General features: G+C 38.1%; 1 protein-coding gene across 2 annotated transcripts in view; it reads left to right on the forward strand.

The window, feature by feature from the left end:
• Positions 1 to 22,159, forward strand: part of NAA16 (N-alpha-acetyltransferase 16, NatA auxiliary subunit) — a 65,057-nt gene that overhangs the window by 4,671 nt on the left and 38,227 nt on the right. For both annotated transcript variants that reach the window (XR_011697315.1, XM_071550521.1), the window contains exons 2-8: positions 7,463 to 7,547; positions 9,773 to 9,877; positions 10,428 to 10,585; positions 11,633 to 11,767; positions 17,727 to 17,880; positions 19,780 to 19,899; positions 21,994 to 22,089. Coding sequence is in view for 1 of the 2 variants with exons in the window: in XM_071550521.1 (XP_071406622.1) it covers positions 7,463 to 7,547; positions 9,773 to 9,877; positions 10,428 to 10,585; positions 11,633 to 11,767; positions 17,727 to 17,880; positions 19,780 to 19,899; positions 21,994 to 22,089 (853 nt within the window). In the remaining variant the exon portion in view is untranslated. The remainder of the gene's footprint in view (positions 1 to 7,462; positions 7,548 to 9,772; positions 9,878 to 10,427; positions 10,586 to 11,632; positions 11,768 to 17,726; positions 17,881 to 19,779; positions 19,900 to 21,993; positions 22,090 to 22,159) is intronic.

The raw sequence follows: 22,159 nt of genomic DNA on the forward strand, positions 1-22,159 counted from the left end.
GGCTTTATCCTAAACTAATATTCCTCTTTTAATTTTTCAAGAGGAATTTTTGAAGATTATGGAAGACTTACAAAGCAGGCTTCTGTGGAACAATTATGGTTTTTTCTTCACTCTTCTCTCACTTATATTCATACAGGACTTTCCTTTAAAAATGGTAGTTTTTCAGAGTTAAGTCCCTTTGTGCTTGGAATTTTTTTCCTAATTGGCTGTTCTTATATTGAACAGAACAAGCACTTAATAGCAAGAAGAGTTCAGTTGTACTGTACTATTCATGGCACAAAAACTGAAGGCCACCTGAAAACATACAGAAGTACTTCACATTTCTAAAGTTGAGTCATAACAAGTAAAATTGGTAGTAAATGAATATTAGACTCAGAAATCCTAATTTAATGCAGACCTGCTGAGGGTTGTGAGATGGATTGCCCTTAATATTTGCAATTTTTAGGGATATTTGATGTTCTGTTATAACAGTTACCTTGTACAGTAATTGAAAACCAGTGAATCCTGGGAAAACAAAAATGCTCTTATGTCCCTGCTCAAGTACACTGCAAGTCTGTTTGCAATGCTTTGCCCTTTCCCCTGGTTCTGTCCCTGAGCCTCCTCAGAAGAAGGAGGCAAGTATGAAACTACCTGACAGAAGGAGAAGAAACTGAAGATTCAGAAGTTACAAGCAGTCTGGAGAAGCTAAGGAGGGACTTGCCTATTTTTGAAGTATCATGCTTAATTTTTATTTTGGTAGAAATAGTGGCTGCCAAGTAGTAGGCTCCAACAAAAGGTTCTTAACAAAAAAGGTAGTTATACTGGGGAGCCCTTTCCTGCAGGATGTGTTAGCTAGGAAGAGGTTTGGACACTTCAGGGGGTGTGTAGTGGGGAACCTCTTCACTTGTTTTGTGTGTGCAAAGAGACTCTTTGGCTCAGAGGGTTGGTGAGGTACAAATAACTGGAGGCTGAACATAATGGTGAGAACTGCAGCAATGCTCCTCTTACTCATAAGGTTCTGTTTATGCATCCAGCTCTGGTATCTTACGAGGTGGCCCTGATCTCTCTGGACAGATCTGTTATGATTCATGCAAGTTTTTGTCTGAATCACAGTGTAATCGAGTGTGGGATGTTGAGGTGAAGCTGAAAGTTTACACTGGCAATTGTCTTGAATTTTCTTTAAGATGTTTAAATTAAAGCATAACTTTTAAAGCATTGTGTTTATTTTTGTGTGTATATGTCCTACAAAACAGTGCTGATGTTCATGGTTTCATTTACTTAACTGCTCACAGATGCAGTTCCAGTAACTTTTGGAGCCACCTGCTTGGTCTGAGTTCTTGCTTTGGCAAACTGCAGCTCATCCCAGGAGTTGTGGCAGATTGTACTTTTACACAAAGTGCAGATTGAAAACTAATGACAAATGTGACAGGGCTATGACTGGTATAATTTCTAGTGTTGCTATGAAGGTTTCTGCTTTGAAGAGGCATGTGCATGTTGATAAATAGTAGAGAACTCTACTAACTCAAGTAGTGAGAAAGTTAGAGATGCTAAATACTTGTCAGAAAGAGCTCTTTCTACTGCACATGCTCTCACTTCTGCCCTTTTGAAGCAAAGGTTATTCTGGGTATTTAAGTTGTATTGAGTGTGTGTGCACAGCACCAAGTTAGACCAGGCCTTAATTTAGGGCAAGCTTATTCATCACCCTTTTAAGGGGTGTAGTTTATAGGAGTGTTGAAGCGGTCTGTGATAGTAAATGTTAAAACAACAGTCTCTCATCATACATGTTGTTTCCAATAAGAAATACATGAGTTCTATTTTGCTGGTAAAGAATACAGACAGCAGTGATGACAACTGTTGTTGTGTGTAGTGCAGGTGGTAATATTTTTGTGTTTTCTGTAGATTTGAACTTAAATAGTTGGTTCAAGGTGCTGTTATATACAGAGAATCATAATAATGAGAGCTTAGATATTACTGTGACATTAGTACTTGAATGAAAATGTGACTGTATCATGCTGTCAGCTCATGCTGTTGTACACCACTCCCTGTGTTGTGACTTCGTGCTGTTCTGCGTTGATGAGTCCCTGGTGCTGGGGAAGGAGGATGTGAGCTGTCCATTTTGACTATAGAAGCAAGCAAGGATGTAGCCAGGTTGGTTTCCTCCTCTCTTTATTTCAGCTAATGAGGTTAACTGCTCTAACCAGCAGAGAGTGGGAGTGCATATCTAAAATGCCTGTAGGGCGTGGAGAATGGGTGGAAGAACATGTTGACGCACTGAAAGGGTTGTCCTGAGATAAGAAGTCTAAGATGCTGTGGGAGGGCTTGCTTGGCCTCCATGAGCTGTTGCCCCTTCCAGCTGATACTTTTTTTCTTTCTCTAAAACATCAGTGAACTGAGGTGGAGAGAGGATTGCTATTTGGGAAACCCCATGGGGAGGTCCCTGGTCTCTCTCTCTGGACTTTATCATGATGCTTTCTATTCCTGCATCAGTATTGCATAGGAACCATGTATTCTGTGATATGAGGAGCATTTCCAACACAGATGCCAAGCTCCTTCAGAACCTTAGTCTGTATAATTCAAACAATTTACTGTCAGACCTTGCTGTCAAATTGGTGAAAATTATTAGTGTAGAAATATTACATAGTGAGTTTTGCCTGAAGTCTAACTAAGGTACTTAGACAACTAAATCTATCAGCTGCTATGAAAAACATAATTATCTGTTAGATGCAGATGACATTGTTTTACAGATGTGTGATAAAACAAGGAAGGTTTTTTAGGCAGTGGCTTGGATTTTGTGTTTGGTAAGTTCTTGTCAAGAGACATCAAAAACAATTTCTAAATTGCAGCCTTGTTGTTAAAGAAATTGCACGTAGAATCATAGAGTAGCTTGGATTGGAGGGGACCTTTAAAGGCCATTTGGTCCAACAGTCCTGCCAAGAGCAGTGACATCTTTAACTAGATCAGGTTGCTGAGATCCCCTTGAATGTTTCTAGGGAGGAGACATCTCTGACTCCTCTGTGTAACTTGTTCCAGTGTTTCACAATCCTTGTGGTAAAATATTTCTTCCTTTCGTCTAGTCTGTATTGACCTTCTTTTAGTGTGAAAACATCACCCCTTGTTCTATCACCAGAGGCGCTGATAAAAAGTTGTCCCCATCTTTCTTACAAGCCTCCTTTACACATGCTCACCATGAGATGGATCTGTACATTTTGGATTGAGCCTCTTCACTGTAGCTTTATTAGTCACAGACCATCTTAAATAATTTAAAATGATTAAAACATTTAAATGGATCAAGGGAGCCTGATTGCTGTGTTTAACCCTGCTGTTCAGTTTGACGTGATAGCTGTCTCCATTCTGTGAATATGATACTACTATTTATCCAGCCTTCACAGGAAAATAATTGTGTCATTTCAGTACATTTGGAGGCAATGGGGCCATGGAGTGAGGAAGGGAATTGGTTGCTGCGGTCCCTGAGTGAGCATTTGAGATTTTTGTTGTTAGAGGACGTCCAGATGTGAGTGTTAATGTCTGAGGGCTACAATGAGGTGCTCTTCAGCCACAAAGTTGCCAAACCGTGTATTAAACTGTGGCTTCAATATGTGAAAAATAAAGCTGTTCTCTACATGCAAGACGTTTTTCCAAGTAGCAAATGCTTTGTCTAGGGCGATGCAGTTCGTGAAAGCCTCTCTTTGCTAATCTGATGTTGTGAAGAGTTATGTGTAATTTGCATGTAAATGACATGTGATTGAGTAGTGATATGTGAAGTCCTGTTTTATGTTGGTAATGTTACTAAGTGATCCAGTTCCATGATCCTGTTTATATTTAGTAGTGAAAGGAGTTTTTGTCTGTTTTAAGGGTGGAATTGTTTGTGTCTTTAAAAGAAAAGACATAGTGCAAAAAAATAGAATCTGGGCATGACAATTCCTTAAGTAAAAGCACTAATATGGGAATAAAGGGGGTCTTTTGTTTTTCGTTGTTGTATCCTTGTTACTGTTACTTCTTCCCGCTACAGGTACTTCTTAAGTGCAATTCCTGTTTGACATCTTTGTAGAAGCACTTGATTCTCCCATGAAAGCACATAAAATTTTATTTAGCTTAATTGTATGGCAAGTCTACAAGTAGATTCTATCTGTAAGTTAGTGTTGAAAAAGGGAATGAACTATGATGAGATTTTTGCCAGAGGAGGTAACATCCTTCCAGGAGCATCTGCTAGCAGAAGTTCTGGATAACATTTTGGCCTTGCCAAAATTTCCCTTTGAGGTTTCATGTGTGTAAACATTTGTGGTCTGGCTTCAGTTTTAGCAGGAAATGATTGCCATAAAAGGGTGATGGAGGGTATCACATTAAGCACAGTAGGTAAAGTAGTTTAAAAAATACAAACACAAAATGCCAACCCAGTGTATTAGCTTGAGCTTTTAGTAAACCAAAGACCTAATGCAGTGGGACAGATACTAATGAATGCATTTCAGCTACATTTGCCCTGATAGTAACAAAACTTGAGAACACATATGGAGACCTCAGGCTTCGCATCTATGAAGTGCCCATCTGTACTACAAAATGAGGTAGTATCATACATCATCAAACTGATCTCCTGTAAACAAGGCATGGGTGGAGCACAGTGGGCTCATCTGCAGGTTTTGGACAGACAGGAGCTTGAAAGTAGTCTGTCCATTCATGAGGTTTGGATGCTTTCAAAGCTTGTCAATGTAACTGAATCAGTAAACCTTTGTGTATATGTATATGATGAGAGACAAAAAATTTGTGTTGCTGGGCAAAGCATTTTGTATTGGTATACATTTAAGTAATGTATTGGTATAAATGCATAACTGACTTACAAATGCAAGTGTATGTATGTATGTATTTGGAGGGACTGGGGCTGGTAAGTCACCTTTTGGTTAAGCAGCAAGACTTGACCCATAAGTGTGAAATTGCATCAAATTGCATTTTGTACTCATTGGGTTTCTGTAGTCAGACCTTCTTTGCTTGGTAACAAGCAGCTGGTCAGGAAATGCTGTGTCTGGTTTTGCGCTAAACTGTTTATTGACAAGTACTGTGAGTACAAGTATAGTCTTAGGAGGTTGAGGGAACTGGGATTGTTTAACCTGGAGAAGAGAAGGCTTGGGGAGGACCTTAGTGCTGCTCTCTGTAACTACTTGAAAGGAAACTGTAGCAAGGTGGGGGTCAGTCTCTTCTCCAGGTAACAAGTAGGTAACAAAGTGACCAGACGAGGGGAAATGGCCTCAAGTTGCACTCAAGGAGGTTGATTGGATGTGAGGAAAAACGTCTTCACTGAAAGGATTGTCCAGCACTGGAAGAGGCTGTCCAAGGAAATGGTCAAGTCACCAGTCCTGGAGGTATTTACAAGGCATGTAGATGTGGTGTTTAGGGATTTATATTAGTGGTGGACTTGGCAGTACTGGGTTAAAGGTTGGTCTTGATGATCTTAGAGGTGTTTTTTGAACCTAAACAAACTATGCTGGTTGTATTATCAGCCAAGCCAAAAAGCTGTGAGTGTTGAACCTGTGCTTCCTTTCAATGTGGAGGGCATTAATTTCTCTCTTCCATTCATCTCTTGGACTTTGGAAAATGTGATTTTGTCCATCCTGCAAAAAGCACATTTATCTATAATTATCTTAGATTCAGTTCTTATTCTAGGCCTGGGACTGAACTCCATAGGATAAAAATGTCAGAACAAGGATAGTGGATCTATTTTAAGTACACACTTGACTCAAATAGCTTCTGATTAAGCACTGCTGTATATTTGGAGTTTTCACTCAAGATTGCAGGAGCTGTGGAATTGTGGATGAATGTTCAGTATTCTGTTATTTTTAGGCTTACCTGTTTGGAAAGCATATGTAGAGCATTCTTAGTCTTTCCCAAGGATTCTTTAAATATAATACTCAGCATCTTACATTAACAAACAAAGTAGATGAATGGGAGAACTTGACCTTCCCCTAGAGGGGACTCCCAAGTTTTGCCACAGCATATGTTATTTCAGGTAAAACGTAGAAACTAGTTCTCAGTTAAAAAGGTCTCAAAGATTTTCTGTTGCTTTTGTTTAAAAGTTAATTCCCATGGTATAACTCTTTACCTCTCATGGGAACCCTGTGGCCATCCTGCCATAAGTCAGGCAGGCAGAACAACCTGATCCGCTATCAAGGTTAGCTCCCTTTTACTTTTGGGGGGTGGTTTTGGTGAGCTCCAAGGGATCCTGCTCACCTAAATTATTCTGCACTTAGTCATGGTTAACTGCAGATGTCTTGAGTTCAGGCAACAAGAACTTAAAAACTGTCTGCAGTTCCCTTCCCCGCAGGCTGGAGGAGGACCCTCATTTCGTCACCTTTGCTGATTACCCAAAAGTGAGCACAGGCATGTTTTGTTTCTGTATTGCTTGTACCCTGGGAAGCAATGTGATGATCTGTTTGGACTGCACAGGAGTTACTACTCCATATTAAGACAGGTTTTACCTCTGTCCTGGAAGATTGATGGAGTGGGAATGATCTGTGAGAGGCTGTTAAAGCACTCAGGCACAGAACTGCAAGGATGGAGAATACTGGTCTAAATTACAGCAAGACAATACTCCTTATTAACTGGAAATGGTGCCAAGTTAAGCCTGGTTTGGTGGTTTTCTCCAGTTAACAAGCTTAAGTGACCTCAAATAATTTTCATGCTTACTGATATAAGCATGCCTTTAACTGGTTTTAATAGGTTTGTTTTAGTGATCAACTGTAGTGATCAGTAATGGATTTAAATGACTAAAACCTCATTGACTTAGGTAATATCTTTCTAAAGAAGAAAAGGGACCCGGGTTCACATGTTTTGTTTCTTCTGTATGTTCCCACAGTTGAACCACATTGTTTTCCCGTTTACCTGGTAATTAGGTAAATGGTATTCTAACTAAATCTAAAAGTAGCTCTTACCTGTGCAATTCCAGGTAGAAATTAGATGTTTTATTTTTTTAACAGCCAGGTAAATTCTCCTACCTTGTTACCTGTGTATAGATTTCTGAGGTTATAGTTGGTTTATGGTTTCTCTCTTCTTTCCAAAAGTGGATTGGCAACTAGGAAAGTCTTCTGTCGTATTTCTTGCTCTGGGAGGTCCCTAGGCCAGGGAAATGGGTTGTTGAAAGCAATGTCTAGACTCTTTAAGACTAACTCTTCTTAAATGTTCTGTTGAGTCAAGATTTCTAATTTGGTTTTCTATTTTATTTCTGCATCAAAGTAGACATTGCTACTTCCCTTTTCTATCTCTGTTGGAAAGGAATTACTATTTCTTTTAATAAAAAAATAGACCACGAGGTAGAGTATTGACTGCATGTTATGAATGCTGAAAGAAGAGAGTGTAATATGAATGGCGTTATTTGACCACAGCTTGTCAGTGATCTGATCACCACACCTTGCTGAATGAACGGCCACGTTTGTAGTAGTGTGTGAAGGTGCTCTGGCTTTAAATGCTTTTCAGTGATTGTATTTCACCTCTTTTACAGAAATGTTATGAACAAAAACAGTACAAAAATGGACTCAAGTTCTGCAAGATGATCCTCTCTAACCCAAAATTTGCTGAACATGGAGGTAACTACAGACTCAAGATCTGTTTTGTGTGTGTCTCATCATGTCATGAGCTTAAATATATATAATCAGTCTATTTCATACTATTGGGAAAGAAAGGAGCCTGTTGTGGAGTGTGATTGTGTCCTTATGACAGAATAATTGCTCTGGATTTTCAGTCTTTGCGCATTCAGACCAAGTTTCCACCTTAGCTCAGTCAAACACTTCTGTGCAGTGGGATGTTGAAGACCAAAATGTGTAGTGGAAGCACAGTTCAGTGGAGCTTCCAAGTAAGTTGCCTTTCTAGGTTTCTGGGTCAGAATGCTAGTGTGGGTTTTTCTTACATTCCTATTTAAAGCAAGCCCAGCCTTTTTTTGGATGCTGCATGAAGGTGTTCTGCCGATAAATTAAAAATCTGTTTTGGGGTTTTTTGTCAGTTCATACTCTGAAATTTCCTGTACTCCATACCAAATTGCTGCTTATAAACAGCAGAGTTAAGTGTTATGCCATTGCTATTAAGACTTGAAGCTCAAGACCGAATCTAGAGATCCTGGTCTGATAAATATTGCAGGAAACAGGGCAGCAAAACATTGCTTCTATTTGCATCCTCAGTAAGTTTCTCTAGCCTTCCTGTATTACAGCTTTCTGTTACATGGTTCACAGAGTCTTTCCTTCTGATGTGATGAATTTTTCTTCTTTTTTTTTTAATGTTGAGGCAACCTAACACTGATTGTACATGTACTGTGTCAATAAAATTGTTTTCCTATTTGATGTTGTCAAATCTTGGCAAAATATTTAAATAATCCTTCCATCAATGTCTGCTGTTTCTTTGTCTTCATTACTTTACTACAGATAAAAGTACTTTTGCTGCTTCAAAGGTCGAGTGATTTCTCCAGCTCTGACCTAATGTGTTTGTCTGTGCTAACACTTGTGTTTTTATAACATCTTTGTGTACACATATGTCTTTTCTGCTCTTACTGCCTCTTAAACTTTTCCAGGACAACTAGCTGCCTTGGCAATCCATATACTCCTTGGGCTCTGAGCCACTAATGGCTTTGAAGCTTGAGAGGAAAGCCTGGAATGAACAGCTGAGGCAGAACTAAGCCAGTGAAATGATCTGATGGAAAGCTGCACTGTTGTCACACTCAGCTTCAGAGACTAGGAATTTCCAAAGTTCAGTGAGAAGGTGGCAAACAGATGGATTGCTGTGGCTGGACAGTTATCTCCCTTGTGTGGGAAGGCAGGAGTAGCTTGGCCCTATTCCCACAGTGGGAATATTCTTTTTCAAGCTTTTTGATACTGTTTAAAAGGTATCATTCTAGTTTTCTTTGTTCTTACAGTGTGGATGGAGGACAACTTAAAAACAAAAAAAAACCACACTTATTTTGGGTCATCATTCACTTTAGGTGTATTTTTACAGAAAAACAGTGTTAAGCAAGTCTGTCAGTAAAACTTCAAACTGCTGTTACAGCTGACTTGAGATCAGGGGCTGTTGCCATTAATACTGGGGAAAAGGTTGCAGTTGGAGGAAAACCAGAGTGCTTTGATAAAAACGTGACTAATCTTTAGGCAGGGGCCGAAACAAGGGATCTCTTATTAAGAAAAAAACTGGAATATGAATCTGGAGTAGCTCTCAGGTATAATGCATGCATTACATGCAGCTTGCTTCCCCATTGTGTGCCTTGGAGAGAGGAAGAACTATAATCACGTGAATGTATTATTTGAAATCTTGTGCCTCTCAGAATGTTGGTTAAAATGCTATTGCCTTAAGGTCTTTCACACCCAGAATGTGGGGGCAGGAAAGATACTTCCCTTAACTTTGTAAGCAGTGTGTAACAGTGGAGCTGACTGTGCCAGATCTGTTTCTGATGATATGACACAGCCTCATGCATTCTTTTTTTCTTGATCTGCCTGTCTGGAACTTAAACACACATTGAGAAGCTTTCTAAATTTGCTTCAGCTTATTGTTAACTCTCTTGAAACCAATTAGATGGAGTTTTCTACTTCAAAAAAGTTTGTGTAATCTGTGTTCATGACATCCGTATGAGGCTCTGTAGTGGTCTTTTTAAGATCGATTTCAAGAAAGGAAATGCTTCCATGTAACAGTCTTCAGCTGTGCTAGGCTGGTATCCTGATCTAAATTGATATTTTAATGGGGAACTTCACTGTGTAACAACTTCAAAGGATATCTTAACTGTGAAGTTGACATATGGGAAGTCAGAAACAAAAGTATATGGTACTTCTTACAGAGACGCTTGCGATGAAAGGACTGACCTTGAACTGCTTAGGGAAGAAGGAAGAAGCATATGAATTCGTCCGCAAAGGACTGCGTAACGATGTAAAGAGTCATGTCTGTATCCTTTGTCCTACAAAACCTGATCCTTTTGCTATGACACACTGTTGATGGAAGTCTGAGATGCTGAGATTGTGGCAAAGACTTCGGAGGCGCAGAAATGCTAGGATTTCCTTTTGTCAGTGAATAAAGTGGAGCTCTGTGTTTATCCTTTGTTGTAAAATCCAGAGTTTAATGGAGGTTACAGGTGGGTAAGAGAGGAAAAGTAGAACTTGTACAACAATCATATTGCTAGAACCAAACACTTGAGTAAGAATTCCTACTGAAATTAGCATGTTTTCAACAATAAATCTCTAGGAGTAACTCCTATGGTCTTGTGGACTTCGGATACTTTAATTTGTATAACAATGCTCGAGGGAGCCATTATGTGACTTAACATAAATTATTTGGAAGCATTTGGTATTTTAAAATAAAGTCTGGCTACAATAATCAAACTTCATTTATAAGGGCATTGATCTTCAAGGAAGATGTCAAGTTGTTTGGTCTGTAACACAAATGCACTGCAGTTACTTTGTGAAAATTGTAGATGTATCTTCCTTAACATGCATTAGGTTGGCACGTCTATGGTCTTTTGCAGCGTTCAGATAAGAAATATGATGAAGCCATAAAGTGTTACCGGAATGCACTCAAACTAGACAAAGATAATCTACAGATCCTGAGAGATCTTTCTCTGTTGCAGATTCAGATGAGGGATTTAGAAGGATATAGAGTAAGTATTTACTTTGAATTCTTAATTATTGCTATTAGCATTCTCTTGCTGTTCTTTTCCATTATGAAGTCTTGTATTGTTCCTACTTTTTTCTGTTTCAAAAGTGTTTAAAGCTATTGTTTAAGAAAGCATGAAAACATTGCAGCAGAGCTCCATATGATACTGAGAGCAGAACTAGAAATAGTTGTTCTGTGAATTTGGCTTTTGGATCACCTTGTAAAACTAGTTCTCATTTTTCACTCAATGAGAAAAAATATTTAGATTAGCAAGTAGGAGTACTTACTGTGCTAATATGAAGTACTGCAAAAGGTGTTTTGGGTGCATATACTGAGGTGGTTTTTTGTGAGAAATACACTTTCATGTTTCTTCTGAGTATGGGTAACTCCCCCCATAATGACTGATTTCTTGAATCCTAATGCTGATTATTATTATAAATAAAACATCAATATTTGTCTAAAAACAGAGTGAGTAGTTTCAAAATAGCTGAACTGATTTGTCTGTTTCATGGGAAGTAGAGGACTGTACCCTGGGCTTGGCATAAGTTGGTCTCCTTACTGAGGATGTTGATCATGCTAATGCAAAGGGAAAAGGGAGTAGCTGCCTTAAGGATATGATTTGACTCGGGAAGAGGTTCTGAGCAGTGCCACAGTGGTCTGAGGGCCATGTGCCTAAACAGGAGGAGAGTCAGACTACTCTTTCATGGCAGGGAGCTCACGCTGTCTAATGGAAGCTGCTCTTTGAGAATTCAAAACTCTATTTTTTTAAATAATTTAGGCCTTTAAGGGTTGTTCTTGAAAATGACACCTTTTGTGTCCCAACAAATAGAGTTCATGGTTTGTGCCATGACTTCTATATTTAGGATGTAGCCCCCAGATTCACGAGACAGAAACTTGCTGCTTTTCCCCACACTGTTAGAATGTCCAAAATTTCCTAGGCCTTTTAAAGATTCTTTTAAAATATTAACTGTACTGGTGCTAAATTGTGGTAAGTGTGTAGTAACTCTGTTTAGGCATCTCTTATTTTAAAATTGCCTTTCTTTTACTGAAGGAGACAAGATACCAGCTGCTCCAACTGCGCCCCACACAACGGGCTTCCTGGATTGGATATGCCATTGCATACCACTTACTAAAAGATTATGATATGGCCTTAAAATTACTTGAAGAGTTTAGGAAAACCCAGCAGGTAAGAATTCCTGTTTTGAAAAGAGAACACTCTGTATATGTGAATCAGTATATAATCAGAATCTGAGGGATTATTTCTTTGTAATTAGAAATCAATTACAAATTAGGAAGCATTTTTTTTTATTTGTGGAGCTTTTTGCTTTGAGTAGAAAGATTCCTGGGAGCTTAGCAGCTGATAGAAATTACACAGGGATACTGTTCCCTTCTCTCAGTAGATTGTTAGGTTTGAAGATACAAGAATAGCCTCATGTGGAGTAACTGAGTAACTTAATGTTTGTGAGGCTTGTAGTTAAAGAAAACCTGTGATTCTGCTCCTTTACAGTAGGTGAAACTACAGGAAATACTCTTTAATATTGGATGTGCTAATTTGCCCTTTCTCCTACCATAGTCTGGATGTCATTACATCTTTACAAAGAACATGGAAAACATACATTGAATTATATGCATCTGTATATAATACACTTGAAACCAGTGCTTGGCTTCAAAGTAACATGAAAGTGTAGCTGAAAATATTTTGAGCAGATTTGGTATTCCTGAAGGTTGGAGTAAATCAAATGGTACAATGCTGAAGTCATTGACTATAACCCTCTTTAAGGGAGAGATTGTTCTCCTGTACTGTTACTGATAATGCAAAGCTTTAAAGTCTGAATTAGCAGAACAGAGTGAATGAGGTGATCATTCTGTAATGTGGAAAGAAAAAGACCTGTTCGTAGTTGAGCTGAGCTGGGGAGGGATCCTGGAAGCATTGTGTAAAAATACTAAGGTATTGCTTGACCTGTGGATTGTGGGGTTTTTAGAACTGAAATCTTACATCCTTTCCTTCTCTATATGGGGTTAACTGTAAGAAAGAAAATAAACTGCTAGAAGAGACCAGTGTTTGTCTTAATCACATGTCATGGTCAAACAAAGGATGTTGCAAGCCAGATATATAAGGCCTGATATTTCAAAAGCGCTGTAACTTCAGTGTTGAGTGAAAACTGAAAGCAGAAGTTTAAATCAAAATTAAGTCATCTTTTATGAGCATTTGACCACCAAACAGTTGTGGTTCTCCAGTGAGTCAGCAGAGCCCAATCTGAGTTCAGTGTTAAAATGACTGACTGAATTAGCAGATATAATAGATGGAACAAACTGCAAATGTACTGTGAGAAATTTGGGTTCTTTCAAGGACTAAGAGGGCTTAATAGTGGTATTGGCCCTTTGGAGAAGTGGAAGTGATGCTGTCAGTGTTGTCTTTTCTAAAAGGTTGTGTGTAAATACGCTTGTTTGGGGGCGGTCATGATACACCGTTCAGTCGGGTGACTAATCCAGATTTAAATGCCATCTGCTGTAGATGAATGTATTAAATCAGTTGAGTGTGCTGTGCAAGTTACCACAATCTCAAATCTTACCCTAAACCAAAGAAATCGCCCCAAGGAGATTTCAAGCTCTGATGCCATTTTCTGATGAAACTGGAGATATTTGGGAATTCCCATAAATAGGAAGATTGCCTGTACATGAACAATGAGCTGCTGGTTTAACTGTTGATTAGCATCGTGTCACAAAGAGGCAAGTGGTAGAAAAGCTGCTTAAGCATTGAAGGACAGAAATACAGTACAAATGTTGGACAATGGAGTTTTATAGAAAATTAGTCCTGTCAAGCCTTTTCTTTTTTTTTAGATTGGTACAGGCAGTTAAAGTGTCAAAAGCCCTAAAAATCCACGTGAACACATTAGTTTAATTTCTCTTGGAAACAGTCCTGTGCTTTGCTGTGCCAGCTTCCTGAAGAGTGCAGGCCTGTGTAGAACCCCAAACACCGGAAGAGAGAATCAATGCGTTGGGTCCAGAGCAGTCAGGAGAGCCCAGACTAACTCACAGCTCAATTTTGCCACACTTTGACTTTTCCATAATAGTCCCCAAATGTACTTGTTTTGCAGTGTCTGGATATTTCAGTCCTGCAGTTAAAATAATTAAGTCCAAGATGCTCCACTGATTTTTCAGGAGGTGTACTGCTTGCTTACTTTACTTCCCAAATCTGTCCTCTTGCCCTGTACTTTTTATGTGCTCAACTTGGTAGATGAACTTGTGACTGACTTTATAGAACGTGTAACTGTGATAAAAGGGTGATGGTGTTCAAGGTTTTAAAGGGTGGTTGAAAAACCAAAGGGTATCCAGGTCACTAGGAGTGGAAATCTTCAGGAAGCTGATATTTTGGAGGAGTTTTATGACAATTGTATTAGGCCTGATACTGTTTACTATTCATGTGAATAAGTAGAGAAAAAAATGTAACGTTACATAAAATGCTGCTGTCATAGTAATTGGTAAATAATGGTGATGTAGGGTGATCTTATTTATTCACTGTAATTATTCAGACATCTCAGTCCATTAAGATGTGAGTTAAAACAGCCAAAACCAAGCAGTAAAACTAGGAAGAAAAAAATTGAAGGAACTGTAATTTTATTGATTGTAGGGGAATATCTGAACATGCAATAAAACAAAATTACAGAGCTAATCTAGCTACAAGCTGTTGCCAAAATCAGCAGTCTGACTTTTTCCTGTGTGCTCACACTGCTTCCTTGTGCACCACTGGTTGGATTGTGGAGGGTTGACACAGGAAGTCAAAGTGACAGAAAAATAATCACTACTTTTGAGAATTGATTGGCTGAACTGAACAACTATGAGGTGAAAGGGGAAAGAGGAAGGGGAATAATAGAGGGAAGTGAACTGCCTTTGTTGATCCAGGCTCCATTAGATTGACATAGCTTATTGCAATATTGTCTCTCAGGGCAAGCTTATGGGTAAAAAGCAAAATGCAGCCCTGTTTCTGAGAAGCAGGGATTTTTTCCATAAATCACAGATTACTGAGAGATCAAGACTTACTGATGAGCCTGCTGTCGAAGAAGTTAGAAAATGAAAAGAACAGTATGGTAAGATAAGAGGACTAGAGAAAAAGCTGTCTATGAAGGGCAGAGGTTTTCTTTTGTTACTGTAAGCAGAAAGAAACTAGGTGATTTTAGTTCAGTTTGTATACTGGGTTTGGAAAGAAAGACAGGAAGCTTGCCTTGCAGGGAATAATGGAGTAGTGTCAGGAAGTTGATGAATGAATTGGAGTGTTAAATTGCTTTTTATCATGGACAGTTTTTATTCTACTGTCTAAGTTATCACCAGAAATGGTGAATTTTCTGTATCTTAGTATACTAAGATCAATGTTGCCTGTCATCTGAGGGCTGTAAATTGGTCAGATGCACAGTATTTTGGTCAAAAATTAGTTAGGAGGTTGAAGACAAATACCACTGCAGGAACTGTAACAGCTTGTGCCATCCCAAGTTAAATGACTTAGAGTCACTTCAGAACTTAAAATTTGGGAACCAAGGTGTAAAACAAGTATGCAATTTGTTTTACTGTTGTATGTCCCACTTTTCCTTTCTTCTTTTCCAGAACAAAATTTTTATTCTTAATTTTTATTTTATTCCTAATTTCTGCATCAGGCCCACAAATACAGATATGGACAGAAAACCTCTGGAGTTTTGGGGGTCTGCTATTAGGTATGTTTTGGCTGCATCTTGTCACATTCTTTCAGTGACAGCTGTGTTAGGGCATCTGCAGCTTTAAGGTTGATTCTTCTTTGGTCCAGCAGGAGAGGAAGAAAGTTACTCTGAAACAGCAGAATTGAGTTGAAGAGAAAGTTGGACTTCTGTACAAGAATCATTACCCTTCCAGGGGGAGAGAGGAATAAAGATGTCTTGTGCAGCAATAACAGTAGTGTGGATAAAACTCTTCATAGAAAATCTTTATAAATAGACAGTCTGATTATTCAGATTAAATACTTGTGTTATTAGCTGCTTGTCTTCTGATGAATTACACATATAAGTCATCATTAACCTGATGAGATTTCAAAATTTCTTCAAAAAGAGGCTTTTCTTAAAATCACTTTTAAAAACAGCTTTTTAAATGGAGCAGTAAGAAGTGTAGTATCTTTCTGGTGGCTGTGCTCTGTGTGTCAGATGAAGTTAATTTGATTTTTTTAAATATTTCATAATCTTTTTGTTAATTCTGCTGAGTGAAAACACCTCCGAGGAGGTCAACTGTAAACTGTTTCTTTTGTTGTATATGTATTTATGTTTTTTTGATTATCTGTGTTTTGAAGGCCTAAAAGCAATTCATGAAATCCCAGAAAGCTGTGCTGCTTGTGGAATTAACTTAGATATATGCACTGTGTTGGAGGAAAGGGTATTTTTAGGGGTTAAGTGAAGGAGAAGTAACTAAATCAGTGCTCTGCAGTTTTGTTTTGTGACACTGCAGGAAGGGTAAGCAGGAAGACATGCCTAAATGCTTAGCCCTGGTTCCATTTGTCAGTTCTGTGAAGCAGTGAAAAATGCTTCCACAGTAACAGTGGGTTTTAGTGATTTCCAATGACAGTATAGGTGAAAACTGGACAAAGGTGGAGACAGAAATGTGGCTGTAGACAGGGGAGATACACTTTAAGAAGTGAGTAGAATTTCATGCTGCCTGCTCACCAGTATGTGCAGGGTATAGTCTTGTTCCATTCCCCATCATTTTGCTGTACTTTATTCGCTACTAAAAAAGTCCTTGAATTATGTTGTTTTCAGCCCTCAAACCCACATTCATTGTCAGATATAGACATCTTTACACTATTTTATTCAGCTGTGCTATCCTTCAGAATATTTGCATGTAAAGGCAAATCTTTCTGAAAATGCCCAGTACTTGTAAGAGTTGCCTCTCAAAATTTGAAGAACATGTAATCAAAACAAAATCGATTTGTCCTTAGAGAAGGACTGGAAGGAGTGGTTTAGGACAATATTCTTGAAAAGAGTGTTCCTTTCAGCTAGTTTAATGTTTTGGCTTTTTTAGTTTTTGTTGGGTTTGTTTATTTAATTACTTAACTCCTTAAAGACAAGGGAAAAGCTTTATTCAGGAATCAAAACTGTTCATGACTGATGTGACTTCGAAGTGCAGCTTGCTCAGGAAGAAATGGAGTATGTAGTATCACAGGAAAGAATATCATTAAGGTTTGTCACTCACAGCTTCTTACTTTTTATGTTAAAAAGTCATGTTGGGTTATAACTGTCTCCTGCAATTTCTGTTGAGACAGTGCATTTCACACAGTAAACTGTTCTGCTGATCTGCGGGGCATTACCTGGAGATGTCTACATTTCATCTCTGAAATTTTTGCAATTTACTTACTGTTGGAGTAGCTTTTGAGCATGTTGGTGAAGAGCATTTAGTATGAAAAACCTGCTATCACTCTGTCAAGACTCTTCATTGCTGAATACACTTTAGGGAGGTATCCCCGAAAGGAGTAATTTTGAATGTCTGCTTCATTGGCTGTTGTGTCACTGCAAGGTGGACAAGCCACTGGCTTTACTGTAGCCTGTAGAAAGTCCTCCGTATGCAGCTGAAAGCAGATCTCAAAAAAATTATCTGTTGCTTGAAAACACAGCATGCTTGTGCACTGTACTCTCTGGGGTTTTGAAGTGTAGTACAGAGAACACTTGGTTAGAGAGAAATAGTGTAAATTTCCTGTCTGAAACGTTGCAGTTGTCAAGCTGTGGCCACTGTTTGGATGGTTCATTGCTTTTGGAAATAGTTTGATCCAAGAACATTGGTATGATGAAAATAGTATTGTGATATGTCAGCCATGTCCTGTAGAACTTATGTAAAAATTGTTGTGGAGTCCTTCAGAAAGAAAATACTGTGAAGATCTTTGCTTTCTCTCATACAACTCAATAAACTTTCTAACAATTCTTTTCTTAATTTGCTTGCTGTAGTAATAAAGAGAAATAAAAGATTTCTTTTAAACTGTTCTCTAACTAGAGATGTACGAATAATAGGAGGTTTACACTTTAAATGTTTAGATGAATATATAAATATACCTGATAGGCTAAAGTCTGTGTTCTGTAATATTACATACATTTGAGGTACAGGTAAAGGTTAACTGATGTATTGGTTTTTTTTTCCCTCAGGTTCCTCCTAATAAAATAGATTATGAATATAGTGAACTGATCTTATATCAAAATCAAGTGATGAGAGAGGCAGATCTTTTTCAGGAGTCTTTAGAACATATAGAGACATATGAAAAGCAAATATGTGATAAATTGATAGTAGAAGAAATCAAAGGTAAGTTGTTATTCTTCCCTCAAGGCCATTTTATAAATTTTTTGCTAATGGCTTTCATATATGATAAAGCAGTAAAAGAAAAAAGCAAAACCATGTGAAATCTTTAATTTATTTGAAACAATTATTGTAGGGAAACTGGTTCCACCAGACTTAAAATTTTATGCACAAGTAACTTTTCCTACCAAAGTGAATAATGATGCAGATAGTTTAACTTGGGTTGACACAGGAGTTGAGGTGATCTCAGATTATATTATATTAGTATGTATTAGAATAGCTTTCCATAAATCAACTATTATAACCCAGTTTTTACCTTATGAAAAATAATTTCATCAAGAACACTGTTTGAAGTACAAACACTGATTATTTTTCTGTTTTTTGACTGAAGTATTGAATTCTTGTTTCTTTTTTAAGTTTTTTAATGCACTTACTTGTATTGCCCTATCTAAGTGAATACTGAAAGCTGACTTTTTTATTTAAAAATAACTCAAAGTTGGTTTTGTTGTGGATCTGAAGTACTAACAATGAGTTCTGAGTATACACAAGTAATGGCACATATTCTCCAGCTTCAATGTGCTTGCACAGTTGTGGTGAGTTGGCCCTGGCCAGGGGGACTTCCCTCACAGCTGCTCACTCACTTTCCCCAGTTCCCCTTGTTGAATCAGGAGAGACAATAGGAAGAACAAAAGCAAGAAAACTGATGCATTGACACCAAGATAGCTTAAGTAATGGAAAGGGGAAAGAAAAAAATCAAACCCAGACCCTCAGCTGATGCAAAGGTCATCACTTAGGCTGCTCAGCTTGTCTCCAAGCAATGGCCACCTGCCCAAACACTCCTTCCCCTCACTTTTTATTACTATATGACATAAAATATCCCTTGGATCAGTTTGGGTCAGCTGTCCAGGTTATTTCCACTCCCAACTTACTGCCCACCCTGGCCTACTTGCTGGGTGGCAGAGTTGGGTTAAAAAGACACGGCCTTGAAGATCTACAAGTACTGCTTGTATATTGTATGGCCAAACTTCACGAACACAGATTTGGGCAGGGCTCTCCCCACGTGGGTGTGCCCTTCCAGCCTGTGCAGTGGATTTTTTAGGTGAGGCACAGCGTGCGCAGAATTGGCCCCACCCTTTAAGTCCCAAGGTCCATCTGCCACGGCCGAGCGAGCTTGGACAGTGACAGTGAAGTCCTCGGGACTGTCACAGCACCCGGTACTAACCGGGGCTGACCCTGCTGAGCATCTGAGATGTGACGGGATGGGATGGCAGGGAGGCATTGAACTGCCAGGGGACGGTCCCACTGAGACTTGAACTCATGACCTTGTGATCCAGAGTCCAGAGTGCTCACCATTACACCACGGGACCACCCTAAGCGCTGCTTAGCAGTGGTGGAAACGCTGGTGTGTTATCAACATCTAGTCACAAATACTAAAACACGATGCAGTATGAGCTGCTGTAAGAAAAATTATTTTCATGTGAGCTACATCTGGTAGAACCGTTTAATTAGTAGCAAACCAGTGTGATTTAACTGATTAAAACCTGGTTAGTTGGTGTGAAAAATGTAGATGTGCTTAAGTAAACAGCCTGATAAAAACTGAAATAGTCATGTTTTGGTGTCCTGGAAGGCAGACTTGGTTGTTAGTTTGATAATCCCAGAACTATTTTAAATACTCAGTTACAGACATTCAAGTAGTCTTTGTTTTCACAGGTGGCGAATGTTCTAAGCTCTGAGCTCTGTGTGGTAGCTTCAAGTAGCATTTGTAACACACAGCAAATGTCTTTGGAAAAATAAAGCCTCTTTTGAAGTATCAGTGTATGATTAAGCTCAATTTTATGTATCTAGTATTCTTTATTGTTGGTGTTTTCTCATGTAATTCACAGCTTTTCACTGCATTGCTTTTAGGGGAAATGTTACTGAAGTTGGGAAGACTGAAAGAAGCTGGTGAGGTATACAAAGAGTTAATTGAGCGTAATGCAGAGAACTGGTGTTATTATGAAGGCTTGGAAAAAGCCCTACAACCTAGTAAGTTAAGCCACATGGATACAATAAAAATACTTACGATATAGGACATACTTAAAACTCCTGTTTGATATATTACTGCTTTAGATTAGAGAATTCTAATTGTGAGAAAATGATGTGCCTTTTGATCTTGATATAGTATGTTCATTTTTAAAATGTTCATTGAAAAACTTGTGTGCATGAAAATACCACAGCAAGTACTTACCTTCTTGGAATTAAGGGTGGCATTTGCTAATGTGCTTGCATGAAGAACCTTTCCTTGCCACATAGGAACTTGGAAACCAAATGGTGATTAATTCCTGTCTAGCAGTCGATTGTCAGCCTACTATCATATACCACAACATAAGATTGCTGTTCTGAGACTTGTTTAGGTGTTACCTCTTTCTAGGAACATAGAGAAATACTTAAATAGTTATTTCAAATGGCCTTTTAAAGATGGACCATCTGAAAAAAAATTCCTTTGGAGGTAAAGGCAATAAATGTGTTAAAACTTTCATTACTCCAATGCCAGTTCACATTATTGCTGCTGTATCTTTCCAGGAAAAACAGCTTGTTTTTAAAAATGACAACATTGCAACTATTTATACAAAGTGTTTTGGAGTGCTAATTGTCTGAGCGTTTGCCTTTACGCAGGAATGATTTCTTTGCATTTAATTTTTCACTAATTAGAGAAAAGCTATTGGAGTTATTCTGATGACATCATAAATCATAAGGCCACAATTATGTTATTTGTAGGTATTATTGCTGCATTATATTTCTCAACCAGCTTTCCTCTGTAAAGTTTTACAGTTGGGTCTCATGAAGTCTGGGAATACAGCTGGTAATTGGGTATGAAAATGATTGCATTTCTACCCCATTTGCAGAGTGTAGTCTTGCCCTTTGAATGATTTTTCTGGTATATCCATAGGGTTGAATCCCATGATTATTGTCTCAGAAAATAAATGACCCAGGAACTTGATTATTCTGTCTGGTAGAATAAATATGTTGATTAAAGAATGTAGTTTTTAATGAAGAACCAGTCTGGTAGTTTTTGACATATTAAAATCCTATGTAGACTAAAACTGTACTAATTCTATAAGACTAATAATGCAACTTTATTTTTTAGGTGGTCTTAGGACTATTTCCTCCCCCATGGTAAGTTCTGGAGCTCCAACTTGTGACTTCAATTAGGGCTTTTATATGCTTTAGTTCCAATCCAAACATTATTTTAGTATAACTTCTGTAACTCTACATCTCTTGGAGACACTGGGTACTAGATTCCCCCCCCTTCCCCAACATCTGAGCTCAGTGACAAGATAAATTGTTTTTCTTATGAAAGGAAAATGGATATTTAAATTCATGTATTGTAATCTTGATCTATACATTCAGTTTTAAATTGCTTGATGAATTTCATATTTAAACAAAATTAATCTTAATTATATGAAAATGGCATTTTCAAGCAACAGATTAGTTTTATTTAAGTTCTAACCACATTGGAGCTCCAAAGCATATTATGGGGGAAAGGGGAGGAGTGGGAAGAAAGTCTTTAAGTAGCTTTATATTTGTTAAACATTAAGGTATAAAGTATTCTGGTGCTCAGTACTCACACTGGCAGTATTGTACACTGGTTCTGCTGTCACCAGAGGACCTATAATAGAGGTGTGCTTGTATAGTGTCCCTAAGGTTTAGAAATGCAGTATATTTCTCTGAGTGCTTTAAGTACGTCTGAAATGGATGCATAGTGAAAAAACATGAATTGAAGCTGTGAATGTTGTATGCTGTGTGAGTGGGTCTGCACACCCTGTAACTGAAAGAAACCAAACTCAGTACTGTGTGAGTGAATGTGCAAGGTAATGGTCCTGTTTGCAGTTTATCTGTCGAGTTATTTAGTGCTGGTAGTTGTGTATTGTACATACAGTGTGTGTTCTCAATAGAGTTTTATACAGTAATGTTTGTGATTAATTGGAAAAAAACTCTGAATGTTTTAAATTGTTCCACACCTAAACCATTAATGGATTCAAAATAATTCTCAGCACTTAAATTCTCAACATTTAAAGACATTTGAAAGAATAGGTTTTTATGACTGTTATTTATATCTATTATATTTGCTGATAATAGGCACTTTAGAAGAGAGGCTTCAGATTTATGAAGAAGTTAGTAAAAGACATCCCAGAGCAGTTTCACCTAGAAGATTACCTTTAAACTTTGTTTCAGGTAACAAGTTGCATATCTGTTCTATAATAGTTTTTTTTCCTGTTTTTTTTTTCTGAAGTGCCCTTCAGGC

The sequence above is a fragment of the Pithys albifrons genome, chromosome 1, assembly GCF_047495875.1.
Source record: "Pithys albifrons albifrons isolate INPA30051 chromosome 1, PitAlb_v1, whole genome shotgun sequence".
Classification (NCBI taxonomy): Eukaryota; Metazoa; Chordata; class Aves; order Passeriformes; family Thamnophilidae; genus Pithys; species Pithys albifrons.